At 35.6% G+C, this 24796-nt stretch overlaps 1 protein-coding gene across 1 annotated transcript in view; it reads left to right on the top strand.

The window, feature by feature from the left end:
- The window catches only part of LOC150110628 (WD repeat-containing protein 11-like), a 355935-nt gene that overhangs the window by 272743 nt on the left and 58396 nt on the right, over positions 1-24796 (top strand). Inside the window, exons 21-22 of the mRNA XM_090399950.1 lie at positions 5981-6124; positions 14462-14628. Coding sequence (XP_090256076.1) covers positions 5981-6124; positions 14462-14628 — 311 coding nt within the window. The remainder of the gene's footprint in view (positions 1-5980; positions 6125-14461; positions 14629-24796) is intronic.

The following is a 24796-nucleotide window of genomic DNA, read 5'->3' as shown; positions in this document are numbered from 1 at the left end:
ATTGTCATATCTAGCATTTCTAAGGCACTTCTGAATGAATAAATCCACCTAGACTTTGGTCTTCATCTAGGTCTCTTTCCTGCCATCTTGGCATCAACAGTAGTGCACTCAGGATTTAATCTTGGAGGGGGCTCGAGTTGAGCAGACGATTTGAGAATACATACTATGCATTGCATATGACCTATGACTGAGCATCTGCAATGATCGCTAATTCATAAGTAGTATAGAAATGGAAGACACGACACAACATAAATTTTTTTAAAAAAAATTTTTTTAATTAGGAAAAGATTTTTGGAAAATTTTTCTAGTGTTTTTTTCCTTTTTCTTTGGAGGGGACCAGCCCCCCCTGTGATTGACATGTGATTGATGCCCAATAGCACACCCAGAGGGTGTGCCATTGGGCATCAATCACATATTTTACTAACCATTCTTCCCCCATTCTATTTAAGTGGCCATACCACCTTTTTAGATTAGCTCTGCTGATATATTCTTCATCATCATCATCATCATCATCATCAAATTCCTGCCATGTACCCTCAAGGGGTGTACAGGATATGACAGTACTACACGAAAAAATTACATCATTACTAACTTCCTATCTACAATTTTCCTCCAAATCAGTCTGTTACTTGTCAAGACTCCAACATTATCAGATCTTATATTTCTATCGTCTAAGGCACTTTGTACCGTATCAATCCACCTATATCTTGGTCTTCCTCTGGGTCGTTTTCCTGCCAACCTGGCAGAGAACACTTGTTTTGCTAATCTTTCCTCTCCCATTCTATTTAAGTGACCATACCATCTGAGATTAGCTCTGCTAACGCATTCCTGGATGCTGACAATGTCAAGTTCTTTCCTAATATCCTCATTTTTAATATGATATTGCCATTGATGCCATCTGTTCACGCCTCTAATCTTTCTCAGGACTCTCATATCTGCGGTCTCTAGTCTTTGGTCAAGTGTTTTACTTCTGACCCAGCTCTCAGATCCATAAGTTAAAATTGGTTTGAACACAGTCTTGTATACAGCTAATTTAGTGTTCCGACTAATTTCTTTCTTATTCCATATGAATTTATTCAATTGACTTCCCACCATACCAGCTTTGCTGATTCTGTTGTCTATTTCTATATTTAGTTTACCATCTTCAGTAAAAATTGTGCCTAAGTAGCTGAAATGTTTTACTTGTTCCACAGGTTCTCCGTTCACAACACAGTTGACATTTTCAATGATTCTGCCTATTTTCATTGTCTTTGTCTTTTTATTGCTGACCTTCATACCATATCTATTACAACAGCTATTCAATTTAGTCAGAGAATCTTGCAGACTTGTAGCGGATTTATTTAGAAGTATAACATCATCCGCATAAAGCAAAGAGCTGACATTAACATCTCCAATTTTGATATCAGGTTTAATACCACATTCCTTCATAATGTGATCCATATAGATAATGAATAACAGAGGGGATAATGTACATCCTTGTCTCACACCAGATTTAACATTAAACCATCTTCCTGTACTTCCTTCAATTCTAACTGCTGACTCACAACTCAAATAAAGACTAAGTATTGCTTGATATAATGCCCCATTGACACCATATAACTGCAGCGTATTGAATAGCTTCTCTCTTGGCACCTTGTCATATGCCTTTTCCAAATCGACAAAACTTAAATACAGATCTTTGTTATATTCCCATGCTTTCTCGACTATTTGTCGTAAAGTGAAGATCTGATCCTGACAGCCTCTATTTGGCCTGAATCCAGCTTGTTCTTCACCAAGCTTTTCTTCCACAATTCTTCTCAACCGTTTCTCAAGTATACTTGCATAGATCTTGCCAGGAACACTCAGTAGGGAAATACCTCTGTAATTCTCACATTCAGTTTTATTTCCCTTTTTATATATGGGTACTATGAGAGCTCTACTCCAATCATCGGGAATTCGTCCCTCTGTCCAGGCTTTCTGAACTATGTAGTGCAGCCACTGTAAGACTCTTATACCACCATACTTCAGCATTTCTGGTCGAATATCATCTACTCCTGCTGCCTTTCCACATTTCAAGCCTTTGATGGCTTTTTCTACTTCAAGTATGGATATGTATTTCTGACTGCATGCCTGGTCAGTGTTTTTTATCACTGTGCTGTCATCACTGCTTGTTTCATTTAGCAGTTTTTCAAAGTAATTACTCCATACTTCAAGGATATCTTTTTCTCCTGTTTTCATTTCACCTTTATCATCTCTAATTTTACAGCACTCTTTTACAGCACTCTTTCCTCCATTCCTAAGCTTCTTCAACAACCTCCAGAATATTTTGCCACCTTCTTGATATTTATTTTCTATATTCTTGCCAAAGTCCTCCCATGACTTTTGTTTAGCTAGTTTTACACACTGTTTAGCTTTCTTACATTTGTCTCTGTATTCTGTAAGAGTAAAAGCTGACTTATTTGCCAGGAACTTTTGATATGCTTTCTTCTTTTCCTTCACTGCCTCTTTAACTTCCTGTGTCCACCAGGGAGTTCTGATTTTTTTATCTTTGCACACAACCTCACCACATGCCTCTCTGGCAGAATCAATCAATGTTTCCTTCAGAGTTTGCCACTGAATCTCCAAGGTTTGATTCCTGTTCTCAAACTCTTTCATTTTCTTTTCAATAATATTTCTGTATTTTAGTCTACAGTTCACATCTGAGAGCTGCTCAACTTTTATTCGCTTTAAAACTTTCTTACATGTTATTCTTTTCAATATGAAATTCAATTTTATCCTGCTCAAGACTAAATAGTGATCACTTCCAATTTCAAATCCTCTGTACACTCTGGTGTCCTGCACCAGGGAGAAAACATCACTATCAACAATAACATAGTCAATGAGACTTTTCTTATTCCTAGCCTCTTCTCTCCATGTGAATTTGTGCACATTTTTATGTTGGAACATGGTGTTAGTAATAACCAGTCCATGTCCTGAGCAGAAATCCAACAGATATTTGCCATTATTATTAGCTTTGCTCTTTTCTCCAAATTTTCCCAAAATATTTTTGTATGTCTCACAATCATTTCCTACTCTACTATTTAGATCCCCAACAAGGACCAACTTTTCCTTTTTCATTGTGTCAGTTGCTTTTTCTAAAGCCTCAAAAAATTCCTCCACTTCTACCTTAGTAGAACCTTCTGTGGGACCATAGGCACAAATAAGTCTCATTGTCCAGTTCCCCATTCTCATATTTGCCCACATTACTCTACTTGAGACTGACTGCCATTCAAGAAGATTAGCCTCGTATTTTGTGTTGAATACTATGGCTACTCCTTCTTTTCCTTGATTGTTATTGCCTGAATATAACATTTTGTATTTATTGCTCAGAAAGATCTCACCAGTTTTGGTCTTTTTTGTTTCAGTCACCCCTATTATGTCGATCTGGTACTTATCTAATTCCTCAGCTAGCTCCATTTCTTTGCCATTCAGGCTTCTTACATTGATAGTACCGATCTTTAACTCTGGTGATGTTGAGTTGGGGTTTGTTTTCAGATTTGTTCCAGTAGCTGACTTTTCGCTGTTCGCCCTGGTTCCCTGGCGAAAACAACGGGGGCCTTGTTTAACCGGGCGACGCCCCAGCCGGCATGAAATTTTGTCATGTTGTACCATCATTTTTTATTTTGGTTTAACCAATAAGAATACAATTTGGTCGGCTAAATCCCAAATTGCCAGCCCATCCTCGTTCGTTCAGTATCAAAGTAGATACCCAACAGGGTGCACCACGAGAAGGTGAGGATTGGACATTAGGTCAGAAGCCCTGGTCGGTTCTCCGCATTCCTTTAAAGGCTATGTGGAGGTCTCCTCTCAGTTATACAGCTTTGACCCTTAAGCACCCCTGATATATTCTTGAATGCTAATAAGGTCAAGTTCCTTTCTAATATCCTCATTTTTAATATGATTCTGCCGTCTGTTCACTCCTCTAATCTCTAGTCTTTGATCTAGTGCTTTATTTCTAACCCAACTCTCAGGTCCAGAACTTAAAACTGATTTCAACACTGTTTTGTATACTGCTAGTTTGGTGTCTTGGCTACCCATCATACCAGTTTTGCTTATTCTGTTGTCTATTTTCAGATTTAACCTGCCATCTTCACTAAAAAACTATGAAATATTGCACTTGTTCTATAAGATTTCCATTCAGAATGCAGGTGAAGTTTTCTATGCTCCTGTCTATTTTCATATTTTGGTCTTTTTGTTGCTGATTTTTGCCAAATTTGTTACAGCTGTTATTCAATTTAGTTAGAGAATCCTGGAGACTTGCACTAAATATGTTTAGGAGTGTATCATCTGCATAAAGCAAAGAGCTAAGTTTGACATCTACAATTCTAATATCAGGCCTAATGCCATTTTTCTTTCATAATTTGTATCGTTGTCTTATCCTTGTTTTTGCATCAAACCATCTTGTATTTCCATGAATTTTAACTGTTGACTTACAGTTTAAATATAGACTATGTATTGCCCTGTATGTTTCATTTACCTCATATAACTGCAATGTTTTGAAAAGCTTTTCTCTGGGTATGTTGTCTTATGCCTTTTCCAGATCTACAAAACTTAAGTACAGATCCTTGTACCTGACCGAGTATTTGAAACTGTTGCAGGAGGTGTACGGTGATAATGTAATGTCACGTGCGTGAATATTTGAATGGCACAAACGCTTTGCTGAAGGTTAAGAAAATGTTCAAGATGACAAACGACCGAGTCTCCCTGTCATGGCAGAAACCGAACAAAACGTTGCGAAAATTAATTAAATTGTCCACACCGATCACCGATTAAGCATTTGGATGATAGTAGAATTTTGCATGAGCAATTGAACATCAACAAAGTCTGTGCCAAAATGGTTCCCAAAAACTTGTGTCAGGAGCAGAAAGACATCCGGAAACAAATTCTCATAAATCGTATTTATGAGACGTGGATTTTCCAGTATAATCCAGAAACAAAGAGACAATCGATGCACTGGAAAACTCCCACGTCACCGAGAATGAAAAAAGCAAGAATGAACAAGTCAAAACTGAAGGCAATTATGATCGTGTTTTTTTGTTTTTTTTTATCAGTGGCATGGTAAAGGTTGAATGGGTACCCGAGGGTCAGACAGTTAACCAACATTATTACCTTGAGGTTCTGGCTGAGCTGAGAGAACAAGTGAGGAAGAAGAGACCCGATCTGTGGAAGAACAACGCTTGGATTCTCCATCAGGGCAATGCTCCAGCCCACAGTGCACTGTAAAGCAGTATCTGACTGATAAGAAGATCCCAGTGTTGGACCATCCACTTTACTCGTCAGACTTAGCTCCATGCGACTTTTACCTTTTTTTTCAAAGTTGAAATCCACATTGAAGGGCACCCATTTTCAGTCAGTGGATGACATAAAGGAGAAAACGGCAGCACCACTGAAGCAGATAACACCTGATGACTTGCAGCACTGCTTCCAACAATGAAAAATTCATCTGCAACGGTATATAGATAGAGGAGAGGAGTATGTTGAATTGGGTTAACAATTAAGTTGTACAATTGTAATAATAAACCACATTTTTGCAACCAGTCTTGTTATTTAATAGCCACACCTCGTATGTTCTGACCACTACAATCTTGATTTTAAATATTATGGAACAATATATCAAGCAAAATATACCACTTCGTTTCATATATCTGCATGTGTATCATGTTAAGTGTGAACAGTTATTTCTCTGAGGATCTGTCATTCATTCTTTCAGCACATACAATCTAAGAGCAGTTCTGAGGGCTACAGTAAGATTAAATTTTTGTTAATTGTCAGTTTCCTTTTCTTTTATTCTTTTTTTTTTATTTTTCCAATTTACAAGAGATCTTTACTTCTAAAAGTTTTTGCCATTGTTCATATTACTCACAGTTATCATAATGATACAATTCACATTGTATCATTATGATAACTGCTTTAGTAGACAACTATCTGTTTCTGAATTAAACAATGTGGATTGTAATTTCAGCCTTATGAGTCAAAACGGTCATCGGGTTGTGATGGACACAATTTGATAGAAGGAAGTAAAGGAAATAATTCAACTGTAAATGCACTTTTTGAGCAGCCACTGGACACAGGTTATGATATCTTTTGTGATAATAGTACTTATAAGGTATGTTATTTCAGCACGTTATATAATTTTTTCCTAAAAATTCCTAATTCTTGTTAACCACCTTTAATTTTTAAAAAATGTAAAGTCTAAGATTTTTTTTTTTTTTTCAGCTCTCCGTATGTTGTAGCACACTTCACATTTTGGCATATGTAAACTGACTGCAGTAGTGTCTTACTTCTTAGGTTATTATCATTTATAAAGCTCCACAATTCTTTATTTTACCTTTTTACTTCAGATAGCTTCCAAAACAAGCCTTGCTAATCTGTTAGGCATAGCCAGGCATTCCTTCAATTTCTTGTATATAATAACTTTTGCTTGTGCCTGAATAGTGCTCTGGTGGTGGTGTATGAGGATTTATTCATTATACTAATCATCATTCACTCCCTGCCTCCCCCCCCCAAAAAAAAAATAATTTTTTTAAAAACCGAAATGCTTCATAAATGCACATGTATAACTAGAGTTTATAAGATATTATAATTAATTCCCTGTCATAGTAATTTATTGTACCATCCATAATATTACAACAGTAAGCTGAATATTTAGTATTTATCTGTAACAAATCTGTTTGCATTTTGCCTGTTATTTTCGTTAAATGTGCCAATCATAATATGAAAATCATTCATATCTCATCTATACAGGTTAAAATATATCTATACTGCTTAGAAATTTAAACACATTGCCCAACTTTGATTCTTTTTACACACTTTTCTTTTCAATATGATATTCATTTTTATCCTGCTTCATACCAAATGGTGGTGGTCGCTTCCTGTTTCAAATCCCCTGCAACCAGCATGAAGATATTGCTATAAATAGCAGAGTCAATGAGACTTCTTATTTCTTGTATCTTCTTTCCATGTGAATTTTTGCACTTCTTTATGTTGAAACATGTTAGTGATCTGATCCATATCCCAAACAGAAATCCAGTTGATGATTACAGTTAATATTATCTTTTCCCTTTTCTGTAAATTGTTTTCAAATCATTTCTATATTAGCTTGGATTCATTTTCCATCCTACTGTTTTGATCTCCAATAAGTAACAGTTTTTCTTTCCTTTTTCATCAGCCTTCTCTAATGATTCAAGAAATTTCTCCACTTCTTCCTTAGTATTGTACCTATGATTCATTGGATCGTAGGTACAATACTAAGGAAGACATCTGGTTTTCCACTAAACATCAACATGAGTTATAATTTATGTCCAAGCATTCATACCAAATAGTAATAATAATAAATATGAGCAAGTGAAACTAATATTTATCTTTATAGTTTGTTCTGTTTAACTCTCTCTCTTGTATTCAATATCTTCTAATTGCTAAATTAATTATACACATTTATGCACAAAAATAAATAATTTTTATTATTGAAAATATTTCAACCAGAAACTAACTGGTCATCATCAGTGCATCAACATAATCATGGGGTGAAGCTAGAACAAAGAATATTAATTGTGTTTACAGAACTGAGCCATATGCTGGAATGCCACATTACAGGTGGTTATAAAATAAAGTAAGATTGCAATTAAAGCCAAAATTAAAATTAAGTAATTTGAAATAAAGCTTAAATTTTTATAATGAATTGAATGACATAGCAGTGTATATAAAAAGTGGGGGGGGGGGGGGAACATGCTATTGCCTGCCATTTATTGGGATGAGTCTTTCCCAAATCTTGGCAGTAAAGAGGTAGTCATTCGATTTAAATATGAATGGTGTTAAAGTGCTCTTCAGCACTCTTAAATAACTGCTCAAACCTATACCTGCGCTGATGTAAAGGGCAAGTGTTGGACCAGGATTTCCTACATAACATTGAGAGGAACTTAACCACCCTCTCAAGTGATGATGCTAATAAACTCTGACTAGAAGTCTCCTTAGTTACTACTCAGAGCTAAACTTATCTCTAGCTGAAATCAGCACCCTGAAATTCTTGAGACATAGCAACCAACTCACCATAACAAAGTAGACAATGGTGGCACCACCGAGTACAACAGAAAAATTTATCTTTTACCAGAAGATTATTCAGAACTCAAATCAACAAACTTAATTCCTTACTTAACAAAGTGATCATTTGGGATAAAGATACTATCAAAAAATTGAAGACTCATTTTGATAAAAAAAAAAAAAAAAAACCCACATTTTTATGGCCTATCAAAAATCCATAAGTAAGGAGTCCCATTCCTCAAACCCATAGTTAACTGCATAAATGCCCCATCTATTGCTTAGCTAAATTCCTAGCTCATCTTTTAAGCTCCTGTTCTAGCAACACACAAGCCTTTGTGAAAAATTCATCAGAATTTCTGACAAAAAAAAAGCAACCTAACTCTTCGGCTTACAGACCTCATGGTCAGTTTTAATATCCAGTCCTTATTTGCCAGTGTGCTTCTCACTAATGATATTCTCCAACTGTTATCAGAGAAGTTCCCTCCAGATGTAATCAAACTTTTGGACTTTTCATGACCTCAAGCTATTTCATCTGCAAAAACCAGTTCTACAAACAGATTGAAAGAACAGTTATGTGAAGCCCCCTCGTCACATGCTCTTGTCCATTTCCACTTAGAGGAATCTCAATTCTCCTCAATACAATCCTAACCTTCCTTTTGAGGTGATATTTGGATGATGTGTTTGCCATCTGTCCAGACACAGAAGTATCTCTATCTTCTTTCCAAAATCAACAGCCTTCACCCACACATCAGCTTCACCATGGAAAAAAAATAATAAAAAGGAATGGATGGAAAATTAGCTTTCCTGGATATCCTCCTTTCCTGTACCTCTTATGTAATACTTGCTACATCTGTCCACCATAACACTTTCACAGGCAACTACATACAGCAAGATTCAGCACATCATCCATCTTAAAAATGGCATCTTCAAATCTTTGCTCAACAAAGAATGTTATCTGCTCCACTTTCCAACGAGAATTGAGCACCATCTAATGCATCATACTACAGAATTATTTCACCTCAAGGAAATTTCAACACATACTGGACGCTTACAAGCCCATCACCATGAACCTATATAGCAAGTCCCTATTCCATACATCCTAGCATCTCTAAGAGGATGCTAAGATCCTGAAAAGATACAATTTAGTTACTAAACTTTTCCTTATCGATAAAATGTCCACTTTGTTACCATTCCACGAAAGATACTTTCTTTTCAATCTTACTCCTTCCGCCCACTTGTTTAACAGATTCAATGCGAGTGCCCCTGCTCATACTTTGGGCACACAGGATGCTCTGTTGAAAATGACAAGAACACCAATCTATCAACAGCAATGAATCTGAAAAATCTGGCTTTGCTCAGCATGGCATGGACACTCTCCATAATATTCTCTAGACAAATACTCACTTTTTACATCAGTGCAGGTTTAGATTTTAGCATCTATTTAAAGAGTGTTTAAGCACTTCTACCCTAGCTAAATTTAATTAGATTGACTGCTTCTCATTTGCCAAGATTTGGAAGAGTGTCATCCTAAGTGCAAACAGTAGTGTGCCCCTCCCCCTTCTTTTTCATATAATGTTATATCATTCAATTTGTTATTTAAATTTAATTTTTATTTCAAATCACTTAATTTTTAATTTTGGCTTTAATTGTAATCTTATTTTATTTTATAACCACCTGCAAGATGGCATTCTAGCACGTGGCTCAGCTCTGTAAATAGGATTAACATTCTTTGTTCTAGCTTCACCTTGTGATTATGCTGATGCACTGATGATGACCAGTTAGTTTTTTATTCTTATTACGTGACACCTCCAAAAGAAGGACTCATTAAAGAAGGGCACTCGAAAACTCTCTGTCTCTACCACTTAATCCACCGACTATGCAGAATGCCAGCATCAGCACCATCTGATTCCCACTACTAATATTGCACATGTGGTATTATCATCGATTTTATAAGGAACAAATATATTACAAGAAGTCTTAAGTGTTTCATAAATTTAAGAGAATAGACATAATCATGGACTAGTATTTTAGATCAAGTGAGCTTGGACCATCAATTACACATACAGCAACATAAGAGTTGAGCTGTCAACTATCCTTTATTAAAGGCTGTTAACTGTTTTATATTAACATTTTCCCATCTCCCTTCAGAAAGAAACTTACGAAACTTATGCTGTAGTAATAACATTAAAATGACTGCCTGAATTTAAGATAATCTATATAAGAATACATTGATTATTACATGCATATTTGTATATATTATATTGTACATGTTGATATATTTGATACTGCACATTTTACAAGCTCAGATAAATTGTACATGATTTTACCGTAGATCATAAAATTCTCACATACAAAAGAAATGTTAAGAAAATCATAAAAAACAACAAAAATCCAACCGAAAAAAAAATCAGAAAGAAAAAAACTACCAACATTAATTCTTACCCCCCCCCCAAAAAAAGTTGCCTTATCCACTTCGCCAACATTCCTGACTTAAACAGCAATATGATGAATGATGTGCATCTGCTGTTATCTATAACAAAACCCCAGCTGGCAACCTCTGCTTCCTCTCCAAATTACACACAGTTCCTTCTGTCACAAGAGCAACACTTGTGACAGAAGGAGCATCCCCACCCACCTGTGCAATCTACTTTGCCTCAAAATTTTGTTATCAAACCAACCCGTTGTTTTTATTTGTTGTCTCTATTGCACTCCAGACTCTGATAACTACTGTGACCTCTTCAACTGTCTCTCTCTAAAGCTCAATTTTCTGCTGTCAAAATACCCTATTAGTGGCATCCTTCTTGGGTACCTCCACATCCACAACTCAAATTAATCTCCCTTCTACAGTTTCACCATTCAAGCAGTCAGGAATGCTGAATTATTTGCCATTTGCAATGACCAAAAACAGATCATCATTCTCCCTACTAGAATACCTGACACTCCCTCGAGTCTCACAACATATACTCGATTGTTTCTTAATAAGCTCCCTTCCCAAATATACTATGGATGTTCTACTCTTGGTAACTCAGACCACAGCCTCATACAGGTTTCCTTTGCCATGGAACTGGCTTCACCCAGTGGTTTTCAGTCTCTTGTCCTTTGGCACTACAGGGGTGCCAAATGGAATGACCTCCATGACTTCTACTGCTTCAGTCCTCCTGATTCAAACACTTGTTCAGACTGAATAAATCATCCTCACAGGAATGGCCTTCAACCTTCATTCTACCCATATCCCTAGCCACCAGTTAAGCCTTGATTCTCAAAAAAAAAAAAAAAAAAAAAAAAGTGTGTCAACACAGTACAGGAAAAAGCTCATCATACTACAACTGTGGCCAAAGACCAAAACTCTAACTGCTCACTCTTCCTGTATCATAGCTTGCAACACCTATAAAAGAACCATCAAGTCCAAATCAGATTTGGAAACAGCCAAATGCTGCAAACTCATCTTGTGTCCAAACAGCAGTTGAGCCTTCATCCCTTACCATGGCCATCAGGTGTAACTTTTATCCACGCATGTTTTCACCACTCTCACATCTAGATGTAACCATTGCCAATCCACCCAAAGATAAGTGTGACTTGCTGGAATCTCTCTTCTCATCCATTTCCTGCATTGGTGACAAGGGTTCTCCCTACTTTACTAAGAATTGATCACTCCATGTCACCTGTAGTCTTCTGCCAGAAAGAAATCTGAAGAATCCTTAATAGCCTGAACACAAACAAGACATGTTGTCCTGATAGCATTCCACCTATTCTTTTAAAAACTTGTATCCCAGAACTAACACCTAACCTGTATCGCTTCTTCAGTCCATCCTATTTAACTGTCTAACCTACAGCATGAAAACAGGCTCATATCTACCCCATTCCAAAGAAAAGTGATAAATTCAGCCTACAAACTGCTGTTCAGTTGCTCTCACTTCTGTTCGCTCTAAAACTGTGGAGAAGGTCATCATTATAGCATGCTGGCTAATGTATCATCTAATCCTTCTGTTATCTCTCTACCATCGGCACTTTTTAAACTCATCTTTCAATAATCATTCTTCTTTTTATTTGTCACATAGCAAAAGAACTCTTTGGGATTTTTTTTTGACCTCATCAGCTAGCTTCTCATAATTAGTTTTGACCTTACTTACCATACTGGTTACGTTTCTTTCCTTTGCCTTGTACTGGTCATGCTGATCACCGTTTTCCTTATTTCCCTTCCTATGCAACTCCTGCTTAATGATGCCATTCATCCATCTAACTACCTGACTTATCTAACAGATATCTTTAAACTCCCCTTGACGATCATTAAGCATTGCTAACATCTCTCCTCTCCAAATTCGTATGTCATGGCACTGCTGCAAGCTGAGTGATCAACTTGTCATAATCTGCTCCTCCTGTGGTCCTTACATGTTTGCTATCGTTAGTCAGCTATACTCTATATTTAAAAATGGATATTTAGTGTTTTCCTTTGAATGGCAATTTTAATTATTGCCAAATTAAAATAATTTATGCCCTTTTTCTTCAATTGTTCCAATTTAAACTGTTAAAATATTTAAATATTGTGACATAATTGTGTTAATGGAAGCTATTATTGTTAGTTTAGGTAACTGAAAATAAAAAGAAAGTGTATAAAAATATCATTATGTTGAAATGATATTCAACTCTAAAAAGAATATAACCGCTGTACTTGTAGATGCTTTTTTTTTAATACTGAATCCAGTGAAATAATCATCAAGTGGAAAAGAAATTTCATTGCACTGCAAATAAATGTATCCTTTCTACCATTACCAAAACTTCTCTTATGATACTCAATTGAGAGAATACAGCATATGCTCTACTGTGATATGAAACAAACAGATGATTGGCAAGAGAGAGAAAATACATTTTTATAGAAAGAGAGATTTAAATATGGAACAAATAGAAGAATAAAAGGGAGAGTTGGAAATGAATCCCTTTAAAGAATGAATAGTTGTATTTTGTGTGTTCCATATTTGTTCAAGTTCCTATTCAGAAGTTCATATGTCTTCACTGTTGTAATTTTTATTTTATTTTATTTTATTTTTTTTTTTAATGAAGATTAGAATTTCACATGTTTGTGGAACAGTTGTCATGTAAAAAAAAACTGGAACATTTCATATAGTTGTTTTCTTCTTCAGTTCTGGATAGCTGAATTTTAAGAAGTAAACTGTTAATATTTTTGTTACCTGGTTGAAATAGGAATTGAAGTATGGCATATATTGAAGACACAGGTATGAATTGTCATTTTCTTGTGTGATTGTGTGCAAGAAAACTTGTTGCTGCTATTTCCCTCAGTGAACTTATGGATTGTTGAAGAATATATGTTCAGATTTTCCAGAGCAAGATTGTCAAGTTTTTTTTATGTCTGTATGAGTCTCTGAACTAAAATATGTTGACTTGTCTTTGCAGATATGTTGTATTTAATGCCATAAGAACCAATGATTTAAGGTTTTGAATGTGTATATGTGTGAGTAGAAGGATCACTATTGAATTAATGTACAATTTTATTTTATATGCTGTGTTTTTATATATACACACACACACACACTTTGTTGATAAAATATATAAAAAAGAAAACTACTAAGTTTTCAAGTAATACAGCCTATGTAAACTAATAATTAACAACACATTGAATGATAGTTTATAAAAAATTATCTCCAGCTGACAGCTTTTGACTTCAGCCCTAGAAAGAAACAAAAAGGAATTATTTTTGTAGATGAGTTTTGGGGATAAGGGCACATGCTGTCAGCTGGAAAACAATTTCTGAAGCAGAAGGAGTTGAGGTTCTTTTTTGGAGAAAGTGAAGATTTAATAGGGAATGATCTGTAAGAAAGAACTGGGGAAAGTTTTTTTGTTGGGGGGGAGGACAGAAGTGTAGCTTCTTTGTGTTTTTCATCTTGCAACTTGTAGAAGAATGGAAGAAAAGCAGGGAAGCATACTCTCCTGCTCATTGGTACTTGGATACGTCTCTTTAAAAAATGAAGGTGGAGGGTGAAGGAACATGGCTGCTTGCATATAATATTGCCTAGCATACTTAACATTTTAATATTTAAAATGTAGCATTCATTCAAACTAATACCTATTTAATAGTTTAACTATCCCAAAAGAAAATAACTAATAACTCTGTTTATTCAGAATGATAAAAATTAAATTTTGTCTGAATTAATCATGTTGTTTTTCACTAGATAGTCCATATAATAACTGTTACTAACAGCTATAATAATGGGGATGAATTTTGCATAAAATCTGAAAAGCTTTAAAGTTATTCATTTATTTTTTTAATGCAAGAAATTCTGATAATTAATGTAAACATGGATAATCATAAGAAGAATATTTATACAATACCATCAAAAGGAAACCAGAGCATAATCTTAGTTTTGTTTTTGTTATGTTTTTTTATTTGTAGAGACTCCAACTAGATCGTGCAGCACTTCATGTGTGTAAAAGTACAACCTATGGTCAGAATCAAAAGTGTGCAGAAAACTTATTGCTTCTGGGCCAAAGAGAAAAGGCAGTTCACTTGCTGTTAGAAACTGATTGTGATAATGAAAATTTCTACACAGATTGCCTAAGGTGAATGCTCTGTTTAATGCATAAAATATTTTTTTCTTGAAACTGAATAGCTATTATACTAGAATTTATATCAGTTTTCTCTGTGTAATTTCTTTAATGTTACATAATTTTCTCAATATGTGTATTTACAATGGCCATCTCACTGAAAAAAACCATTAACACATGCTGTATTTTGTGCTACAATAAAACTTCTACTATACTTTGGCTTGCAGCTATGCATTATGATGTTCATTTGAGGAGGGGATGTTTTTGCTATATAGAAGTTTGTTTTCATTCTGTTACTAAGCTAGCCCTCCCCAATCTGCATATAGTTTCTCTTTCTGTGGAAGTATACATGCTACAATTTGTGGTATGCCCATTCTGAGGTCAAGTACAGCACAAAGAGATTTGTCTCTGCTTGTGGAAAGCCTGTTAATCTTATTATATTATTTTTGACTTCAGACGCTTCATCATAACATCTAATGATGACTCCATCCACTGTAATAACATCTTTTTATTTGTCTTTCTTTTTTTTTTTTTTTTAGTGTTTATTTCTTTCTGAAATAGTCATCAAGCAAAATAGTAATTCTTCTAATGGTGTGGAAAGAAAAAAGACCACTGAAATAGGAATAAAGGTCAAATAAATAAATAAGTAATATATTTATATATAGTGATTTCTGCCTTACAAGCTTTTCAATGTATGGTGAGATCATTTCAAACATAACACAGTCATAAGTCAAGGACTAACTTGTGTGTGTGTGTGTGTGTGTGTGTGTGTGTGTGTGTGTGTGTGTGTGTGTGTGTGTGTGTGTGTGTGTGTGTGTGTGTAAAATAAACATTATTCTTTTGTTTAATTCTTATATCTGAGACATTTACACCTCTCTCTCTCTCTCTCTCTCTCTCTCTCTCTCTCTCTCTCTCTCTCTCTATGTTCAGTGTTCAGACTTGGTTTCATTGATTTTCTATAATTCATATTACTTTCAAATATATATATATATGAAAAATATATATATATGAGGGAGGTCTGAAAAGTTCTTGGGCTAACAATGAAAAAACAATTTATAATTTCAAAATTATTTTTATTTTTCAACATAATCTCCCTTAAGACTATTACATTTATTCCAGCTCTATTATTCCATCCCTGTAGTGGTTTTCAGTAGGATCTGCAGAATACCCCTCTACAGCTACAATCCCCTCTTGATTCGAAGAAAAAAGGAAGGGTTTTAGATTTGGGAAGAGATAGGGAGCCAAATTTGGAGAATAGGGTAGATGTTCCGACAATTCATAGTGCAGATCCCTTAATTTTCCGATTGGCAAAACACCTTTGTGCTTTTTCACAAATTTTTTTAATCTAGTCTGGTTAAAAGATCAGAATAATATTCCTCGGTTATTGTTTTACCCTTTTCGAGATAATTAAAACAAAAATTTAGCATCCCAAAACACCGATGAGAAGACTTTGTCTTCTTTGTTGCTGAAGAACTGGCTTCTGTCCACTGTTTTGACTTGCTGTTTGGATTCTGGCGTGTACTGGAGAATCCACGTGTCATCCATAGTTATACGTCAACACACAACATCAGTTTTATTCTTGTTAAAACGCTCCAAGCACTGTTCAGAGATCTTCATTGGAGTGTGTTTTTGATCTGCTGTGAGCAAGCATGGCACCCTTCTTGCACAAAGCTTTTTCATTTGCAATTCTTCATGCAAAATATGTCCTACATGTTCTTTTGAAATGCCTATAGTCTCAGCAATTTCATGCTGTTGTGTCGACTTTTTACTACTATAACTATTCTTTAGTCTTTGGGTCAGTTTCCCATTAAAATTCCATACGGGCATCACATGGTACCTCTGAGGGACAATGGGATCTACCTCTCATAAAAACGCCAAGAAAATTTATATTTCGCTGCACCACTTAGCGCTATTAGATTAACAATATTATCAATCAAGAGGTGATCTCAGGACAGTACTTAAATGATACCTAGCTTTGCAGACGTGGCCGAACTTTACTTCTTTCTAGTCTCCTGCATAGGTTCGTATTATTTTTATAAGAGGTGCATCGGATTCCAGAAATCGCAGATAGTCTTAGTTAGATACAAAAGCAAGGTTTATTATATATCAAAAATATGTGCATTCAATACTATTAGCTTAATTCCCATCTTAAGGGAGTTCCTGACAGTCAAGATAGAGTTAAAATATTACAATACTACAAATATACTTATAACTGATTATGCTGTAATTCTCTAAAGTAAGAATCTTATTTATACTCTTAAATACCTTAATCATACATGATTATCACAATCTTTCTATTTCTCAGTAGTTCTGTCAAACCACACAAGATAGTATTTATATCTTTTACGATCCCTTTATAAATTAGCAATTCCTCACTCTAGACATATTCGTAACTTCTTATAACATATTAAGGAACTTTATCACAGTAGACAGTAAGATTTAAGGCAACCCTCTCTAAACAATATTAATGTTCCCTTTTCTGCTTTATCAATGTGGCACAAATCTCTCATTCACATTCAGTGAAATACAAATAAAGTCTACTTATCTGCCCTTTGGTTCTGTATCGCGTCAATGGTCTACCGGAATCTGCTTTTCCTTAATGTCCACGTGCTTCAATCTGGCTTTCTATGGACTGCCGGGCTTATTTCTTCTGCAGAGATACAGCCGCCGAGTTCCGCTGCTGCCTTTATCGGAATCCTCCAGTATGGAGGCACTGCCACCCTTCACCCTCGCGAGACAAACACTAGGAGATCCAGGAACAAAAAGCCCTTTTTTCAGGGGTGCATGACCCTTATATTTCCTTCTTTTTTCTCGGCGTTTCTCGCATTTTGCGATGTCCAGCCAACACACTCACGTAGTCTTATGTCACGCCGTCCAGCCTTCTCCGCTATTGCACGTGTGCTGACGTCACACTGTTTGCTTGGGGCAAGCCACTCCCTTGCATCACTGCTCCGTGACCTTTGGACTCCCCCCCTCCCATGTTGAATTTGTGCTAACATTCTATATCTATTAATACATATTACTTTATAAAATTCTACTAAAGATTTACACTTTCATTATTGATTTTAACTCATTTGTAAATGGTACTAAATACACGCTTATTTAATTTCTCATAGTAAAATTTGCTTGATATATTTACATAGCAATAATTTTATACTCAGAGGCAATCACCTGTATTTATATTCCTTTTTTGCTTGGAAACGCAGTTCCTAAAATTCCACTCTATCACAATCCAACAGTGTGCTTTGACTCAGTCACCCAATACCATATCTTGCACTTGATCAATGATTTCTGGTGTTGTTACACTTTTTGGACATCTTTCATGTGGATCATCTTTAAGGCTGGTATGGCCACGTTTAAACTCGGCAGCCCATTTCTTAATTGTCAAGAACAAAGAAGAGTGCTCATAATCTTTTATGAACTTCGAATGAATTTCTTTTGATGTTAAACTTTCTTTTACAAAGAATTTTATAACCACACGATACTCAATTTTATCCATTTTAAGGGATACAGACAACAATTTTGCTTCGGTCAGCTGTATAAAACAAGCTACTTGATAGAATGACTTGCAATTTCACATGGATGCTTATGACAGATGCACCAACTTAGGAAAAAAAATCTTGCTGATAGTGTTGCCATCTATGGTTGAGGCTGAGAACTTTTCCGACCTCAATACAACATCTAATTTAATTATTAGATGTTGTATTACAGTGTTTTACAACAAAAATACAACAGTGTTTTAAATATACGTGTATATATATATATATATATATATATTTACGTATATTTAAAACACTGTAATACAACATCTAATAATTAAAATAATTTTAAGTGAAGAATGAGTAAAAATCGCAGCTTAATATTTTGAATGTGTTATGAATTTCATGTGCCAAAGTTTAGTCATCAGTATTGTATAAAAAGCAGTACCCCTTGATTGTGTGTGAACATTGCCAAGTATTTACTAGAACACCTCATAGTTAACAAAATAGCAAGCAAAATGCATGTTGCCAGAATCATTCATTGATGTGTGGCCTAAAAGGAATACAGTTTTGTTCAGGATGTTGCCTCCTACTCATTTTCATTTTATTCAATAATAAAAACTTGTACAGGATTTTTCTTTATACTATCTCTTATAGCACAAAAAATTGTGTTATATTAGACAGTGTAATACCACACTTAGGTCATTTAAGGATTTGAAAAAGTGACCTCTTTGATAAATCAAGATTTCACTTGTACAATGTTGGTAGAAAAACTAGAATGGAGAACATGATGATGATTCACTATTCTGTATAGCAGGATGACGACTCCTGCAAGAAATTCAGTACCTAAAACATTTCATTTGGCCAACCAAAGTGATATAGTAATTGGGGCATGTTTTCCCCAATTAGGCCACATGATACTCGTTGAGCAATACCTGACTGCAGTACTATATGTAAATATTGTTACAAACTAGATGCATTTCCTTGTCTATTAACAATTTGGTAGGCAACAACATCAAAAGTATAAATTTACAATTGTGGCTCCTTTGAGCAATATGAATATACTGTGGAAATACTTTTATGGGGATTATATTGATCAAGTGCATATAACAACAACTAAGTTATACCAACTAGTTTCACCAACTAAGTCTGTTGGCATCTTCAGGGTACATAACTGATGTACGGCATTAAAAAGTAAAAAACTGTTACAAACTATAATCAACCGATTCCAATTATATTAAACAAAGAACAGAGCGCGTACAATACATTCATAGAGCGTGGATGATATCACTTGTTGTTATTTAGGAACGCTCTATAGTTGGCACTGTAATTCAGTTCTGGCGAGTTGAAGGATCTGATAAGGGTCTTCCAGATCACGGGCAAGATTTAGTCCTTGGTTCCTGTTAAGGTTTTGTATACAGTGGGCAACTGTTGTGGCCTCCTTAAAAATTCGGGAGTGGAAGTCCTCCTCCATGTAAGGAATTGTGCTTCTATCCCACTCTATGGTATGGTTCGTTCTTGCGAAATGTAAAGCTAATCCCGATTTTTCTTCTCTGTTATTATTGACGTCACCTATGTGTTCTTTTTGCCTAATTTCAAGGCTCCTTGAAGTTTGGCCGATGTAATTCAAGCCGCACGAGCATGGTATGTTATAAACTCCAGCATATTTGGAGAAAGGATGGCTATCTTTTGGAGATCTTAAGAATTGTCTAATCGTTTTTGTGGGTTTAAAGGCCACTCTTATTTTATGTGGTCTAAGGAGTCTAGCAATCTTATTGGAAACTGTCCCCAAGTATGGAATGACGATGGTAGAAATATAACGTACATCATCTTGTTGTCTTTGCCGGGGTTCAGAGAAAAGTATCTTGTGGACGAGTGTTCGAGGAAATCCGTTCATGGTAAGGTTGGTGGATATCAGGGATAGTTCTTCCTGGAGGTCTTGTTGATCTGTTGTAAGGAGAGAAGCACGGTTCTTCAACATATGTACAATACTAAGTTTCTGAGAAATGTGGTGTGAGGAAGTGAAATGTAAATAACGTCCTGTATTGGTAGGTTTGCGGTAAACTGAGAGGTTGATACCACCATTCGGAAGCTTCTTAATTAAAGTGTCCAGAAATGATAATTGGTTATCTTCTTCAAGTTCTAGAGTGAATTTGATTGTGTGGTGTAGAGAGTTGATTTTGTTGAGAAAGTCGAACAAGACTATATGGCGCTCCTAAGGTACACAAAAATGGAACACCACTACGCCCGATTGTGGATGGAATCAATTCGCCAACTTATCTGTTATCCAAACACCTGGCAGGCCTCCTCAAACCTCACATCCATAATTCGGACACTTATATACAAAATTCCCAACATTTCGTTGAGAAACTGAACAACATATCTCCAACATGGATTTACTCGCCAGCCTGGATGTTAAATCTCTATTCACTAACATCCCTGTGGAGGAAGTCATCAACATTTTAGGAAGTTTGCTTCCCACAAGACATCACTTCTCTGTTCCGTCATTGTTTAACATCAAACTTTTTCTTATGGAATAAAACCATATATCAACAATTGACTGGCCTTGCAATGGGTAGCCCTCTCTCTCCATCTTGTGCTGATCTCTTTATGGAGGATTTTGAAAGTAAAATCTTAACTCAAACAGGCCCTAAACCCACAGTATGGTGGAGATACGTGGACGATATCTTTATCGCTTGGAACCACACAAAAAAGGATTTGTTCGACTTTCTCAACAAAATCAACTCTCTACACCACACAATCAAATTCACTCTAGAACTTGAAGAAGATAACCAATTATCATTTCTGGACACTTTAATTAAGAAGCTTCCGAATGGTGGTATCAACCTCTCAGTTTACCGCAAACCTACCAATACTTTGAAAGGTATCAACCTCTCAGTTTACCGCAAACCTACCAATACTTTGAAATGTAAATAATTAGGACATTATTTACATTTCACTTCCTCACACCACATTTCTCAGAAACTTAGTATTGTACATATGTTGAAGAACCGTGCTTCTCTCCTTACAACAGATCAACAAGACCTCCAGGAAGAACTATCCCTGATATCCACCAACCTTACCATGAATGGATTTCCTCGAATACTCGTCCACAAGATACTTTTCTCTAAACCCCGACAAAGACAACAAGATGATGTACGTTATATTTCTACCATCGTCATTCCATACTTGGAGACAGTTTCCAATAAGATTGCTAGACTCCTTAGACCACATAAAATAAGAGTGGCCTTTAAACCCACCGAAATGATTAGACAATTCTTAAGATCTCCAAAAGATAGCCATCCTTTCTCCAAATATGCTGGAGTTTATAACATACCATGCTCGTGTGGCTTGAATTACATCGGCCAAACTTCAAGGAGCCTTGAAATTAGGCAAAAAGAACATAGGTGACATCAGTTATAACAGAGAAGAAAAATCGGGATTAGCTTTTCATTTCGCAAGAACGAACCTTACTATAGAGTGGGATAGAAGCACAATTCCTTACATGGAGGAGGACTTCCGCTCCTGAATTTTTAAGGAGGCCACAACAGTTGCCCGCTGTATACAAAACCTTAACAGGAACCAAGGACTAATCTTGCCCGTGATCTGGAAGACCCTTATCAGATCCTTCAACTCACCAGAACTGAATTACAGTGCCAACTATAGAACGTTCCTAAATAACAACAAGTGATATCATCCACGCTCTATGAATGTATTGTACGCACTCTGTTCTTTGTTTAATATAATTGGAATTGGTTGATTATAGTTTGTAACAGTTTTTTACTTTTTAATGCCGTACATCAGTTATGTACCCTGAAGATGCCAACAGACTTAATTGGTGAAACTAGTTCATATAACTTAGTTGTTGTTATATGCACTTGATCAATATAATCCCAATAAAAGTATTTCCAGAGCTTTTTGGTCAAGAAAATTAAACGTTTCTTTAACATGAATATACTGTGCCACTGTTCACACTCTTCAGCAGTGGTTCCTGTAACTTGTAAAATAAGACAGGTTTTTAATGACTAGTGGTAAGGCTTATTATGTTCACTATTCACAAGGGTATTTAAAGAAATTACAATGTACACTAAATATTAATTACCATAAGACAGGTTTTTGTCATAAGCTGCTGGGGTAATACCTGTTTTTTTATGTACAAATTGTGTATGATTTTTCCAAGTGTAGCCACCTAATTAACCTAAAACGTTTTTGATGAATATCACTTATTTAGGGGTTGCTTATTAATCAATGCTAGATAAGTGGGAGGAGACCTCCATGTAGCCCTTTAAGGAATGTGGAGAACGGACCATGGTTTCTGACCTAATGTCCAGTCTTCACCTTCTCTTGGTATAATTAGTAGTATTAGCAAGTGTCTTCCTGGATACAAAATGAATAAGGAGAGACTGGCAATTTGGGATTTAGCTAAGTAAATTATATTTTTATTGGCTTAAAATATAATATAAAAATATCCCCTACTGTTTTCATCAGGGAATCAGGGCTGTGAAAAATCAGCAGCTGGAACAAATCTCAACTCAATGTTAGCAGAGTTCAAGATTAGCATCATTGTCATAAGAAACTTTAATGGAAAAGAAATGGAATTAGCAGAAGAATTGGATAAGTACTGGTCTGATACCCTAGATTCTTATTCAGTGGCGTTGCTTCAAGCTACCTCCTTTAGTTTCACATAAACTGAAACTAGCATGAACAGATCTAGCCCTCTCAAGCCCCAAGTCCCCTCTATTACATGCTGTTTCAAGGAAATATCTGTCAGTAGGTGAATAAATTCCATTTCATTCTTCCAATCTATGTTTCCATAGTTAATTACCCATAGTAATTACTTGACTTGCATTCATTATACTAATTTGCTGATGCATATCTTCCACATCACACCTTTCATCCCATGGCCTCTACAGGGATGCAACAACCAAGTATATGTTGTGCAATAATTAGCCTCAGTCTCACTCCAGATTGCATCAAATGAACTGCCATTCACATGTTTGTCTTCCTAATCGCTTAATCTTGTTGGCTGTGGATCATTTGCTATCTTCAACAGTATCCCTCCTCTCTGTCCTATTTTCTCTGGCTTCCATGAAATTTCCCTCAGATTCTATTCCTCTAAATACATCTTCTGTCAGCCAAGTCTCATTAATGCCTATAGCTTTTGATAACTCTAGCAATAGTATGCATAAACTGAAGAATCTCCTTAGGCTCCAACTACCTTTATACATTGTATTCACTATCCCATTCAAATTTGTCACGTGGAGATTCTGCATTTTTTGGTCATGTCATTCTCATACTTGCTTGCCTCTGGGTGCTTACACACACACACACACCTACCTTATTAGCTTTAGTTTTCCTGACCTGGAATTTGGCTTGTTCAGATTAATTTGTTTGCTACTATATCAGGAATTTGATGATGATGAACCTTTTGAACTTCTACACTCTCATGAACAGTTTTGTCTCAATAAGACACCTAACCCTGAATCCATTTAAATGCATTTCATCAGCATTATATAAGTCCTTCTATCTATAAGTGTGCAAACTGCACACCATGCCTTCAGTACAACCAATGAATTAATTCATTTGCAATCATTGCCCTCCTTGGCTTGCTTTCACATCAAGGGAGCAGACTAACAGTCTTTACTCTCTTGCTCTTCTTTTTCACTTCTTCCATAACTCTTTTAGATCTTCTCTCATATACTGTTTTTCACATTTCAAGTCATTAGTGCCAGCTAAAACAATCAATTCTCTCTCATCTTACCTTTTTGCATCTAACAGCTTTACTAATATTAATTTTCAGACCAGAGAAACATGATTTAGTCATGCTTCAAATAAGTATCTTTATCATAGAATCATCATAAAAATTTTCACTTTATTTTTCTTCTCTTGCTTATTCATACATTCCTGCTCCTTATCTTATACATCTTGCTTTTTTTTCCCTCTTTCACCTCTACCAGTTGCTTAATGTTTCCGCAGGCTTTAGATCTAACATGTTGTTCTGCATATAAAAACACTGTTTCTTTCATGAGGTCATCTTCTTTCTCCTGACATTTGTACATTCAACAATATTGTAGACTCCAACATTTTCCTAACCTGTCAGCATTCTCTACTTTACTATCACCTGTTTTACTCTCTCTCTCTCTCCACACAACTCTCAAAATATTTCCTGCATATTCACTTTCATCCTTTTTTGTGTGTGTCACTTCTTTTTGATAAAACTTTTACCCTTTGCAGTAAATACATACACATTTACCCAAAACAAAATCTAGCATATGAAACTCCCTGAACAAAGACCTCTTAGTCACTATTGTTCTGTTATGTATTGGTGTCATACCAACAATATCTACTTAAATACAAGATATTCAAGTTTTAAAATTACTTTGTACATTGCCCAAGACATAAGTCCTGCATAAGTCACCTTCTCAAAATTGGAAATGAAGTAAATCTGTTCCTTAGCCCATCCACAGTACCACTACTACTAATGTACTATAGGGTCATAATCTTTTGTGGGTAGGTTTCACATAAATGTATACACACACACATAATTTAAAAATGCATGTGCACAGTATTTACAAACTTTAACAAAGTTGGGCACAATGAAATCTCTAATTCATGCCACAAGATTGCCTATAATATGAATTACAGAATAACATAAAGTACAATATCTGTATTGCTTAGTGCAAATATACCACCCACAAAATGCT

Source organism: Typopeltis vanoorti, chromosome 1 (genome assembly GCF_054136105.1).
Source record: "Typopeltis vanoorti isolate ZY-2024b chromosome 1, IOZ_Tvanoo_1.0, whole genome shotgun sequence".
NCBI lineage: Eukaryota > Metazoa > Arthropoda > Arachnida > Uropygi > Thelyphonidae > Typopeltis > Typopeltis vanoorti.
The sequence above is the reverse complement of the archived record's forward strand: the minus strand, read 5'-3'. Positions and strand labels throughout refer to the sequence as shown.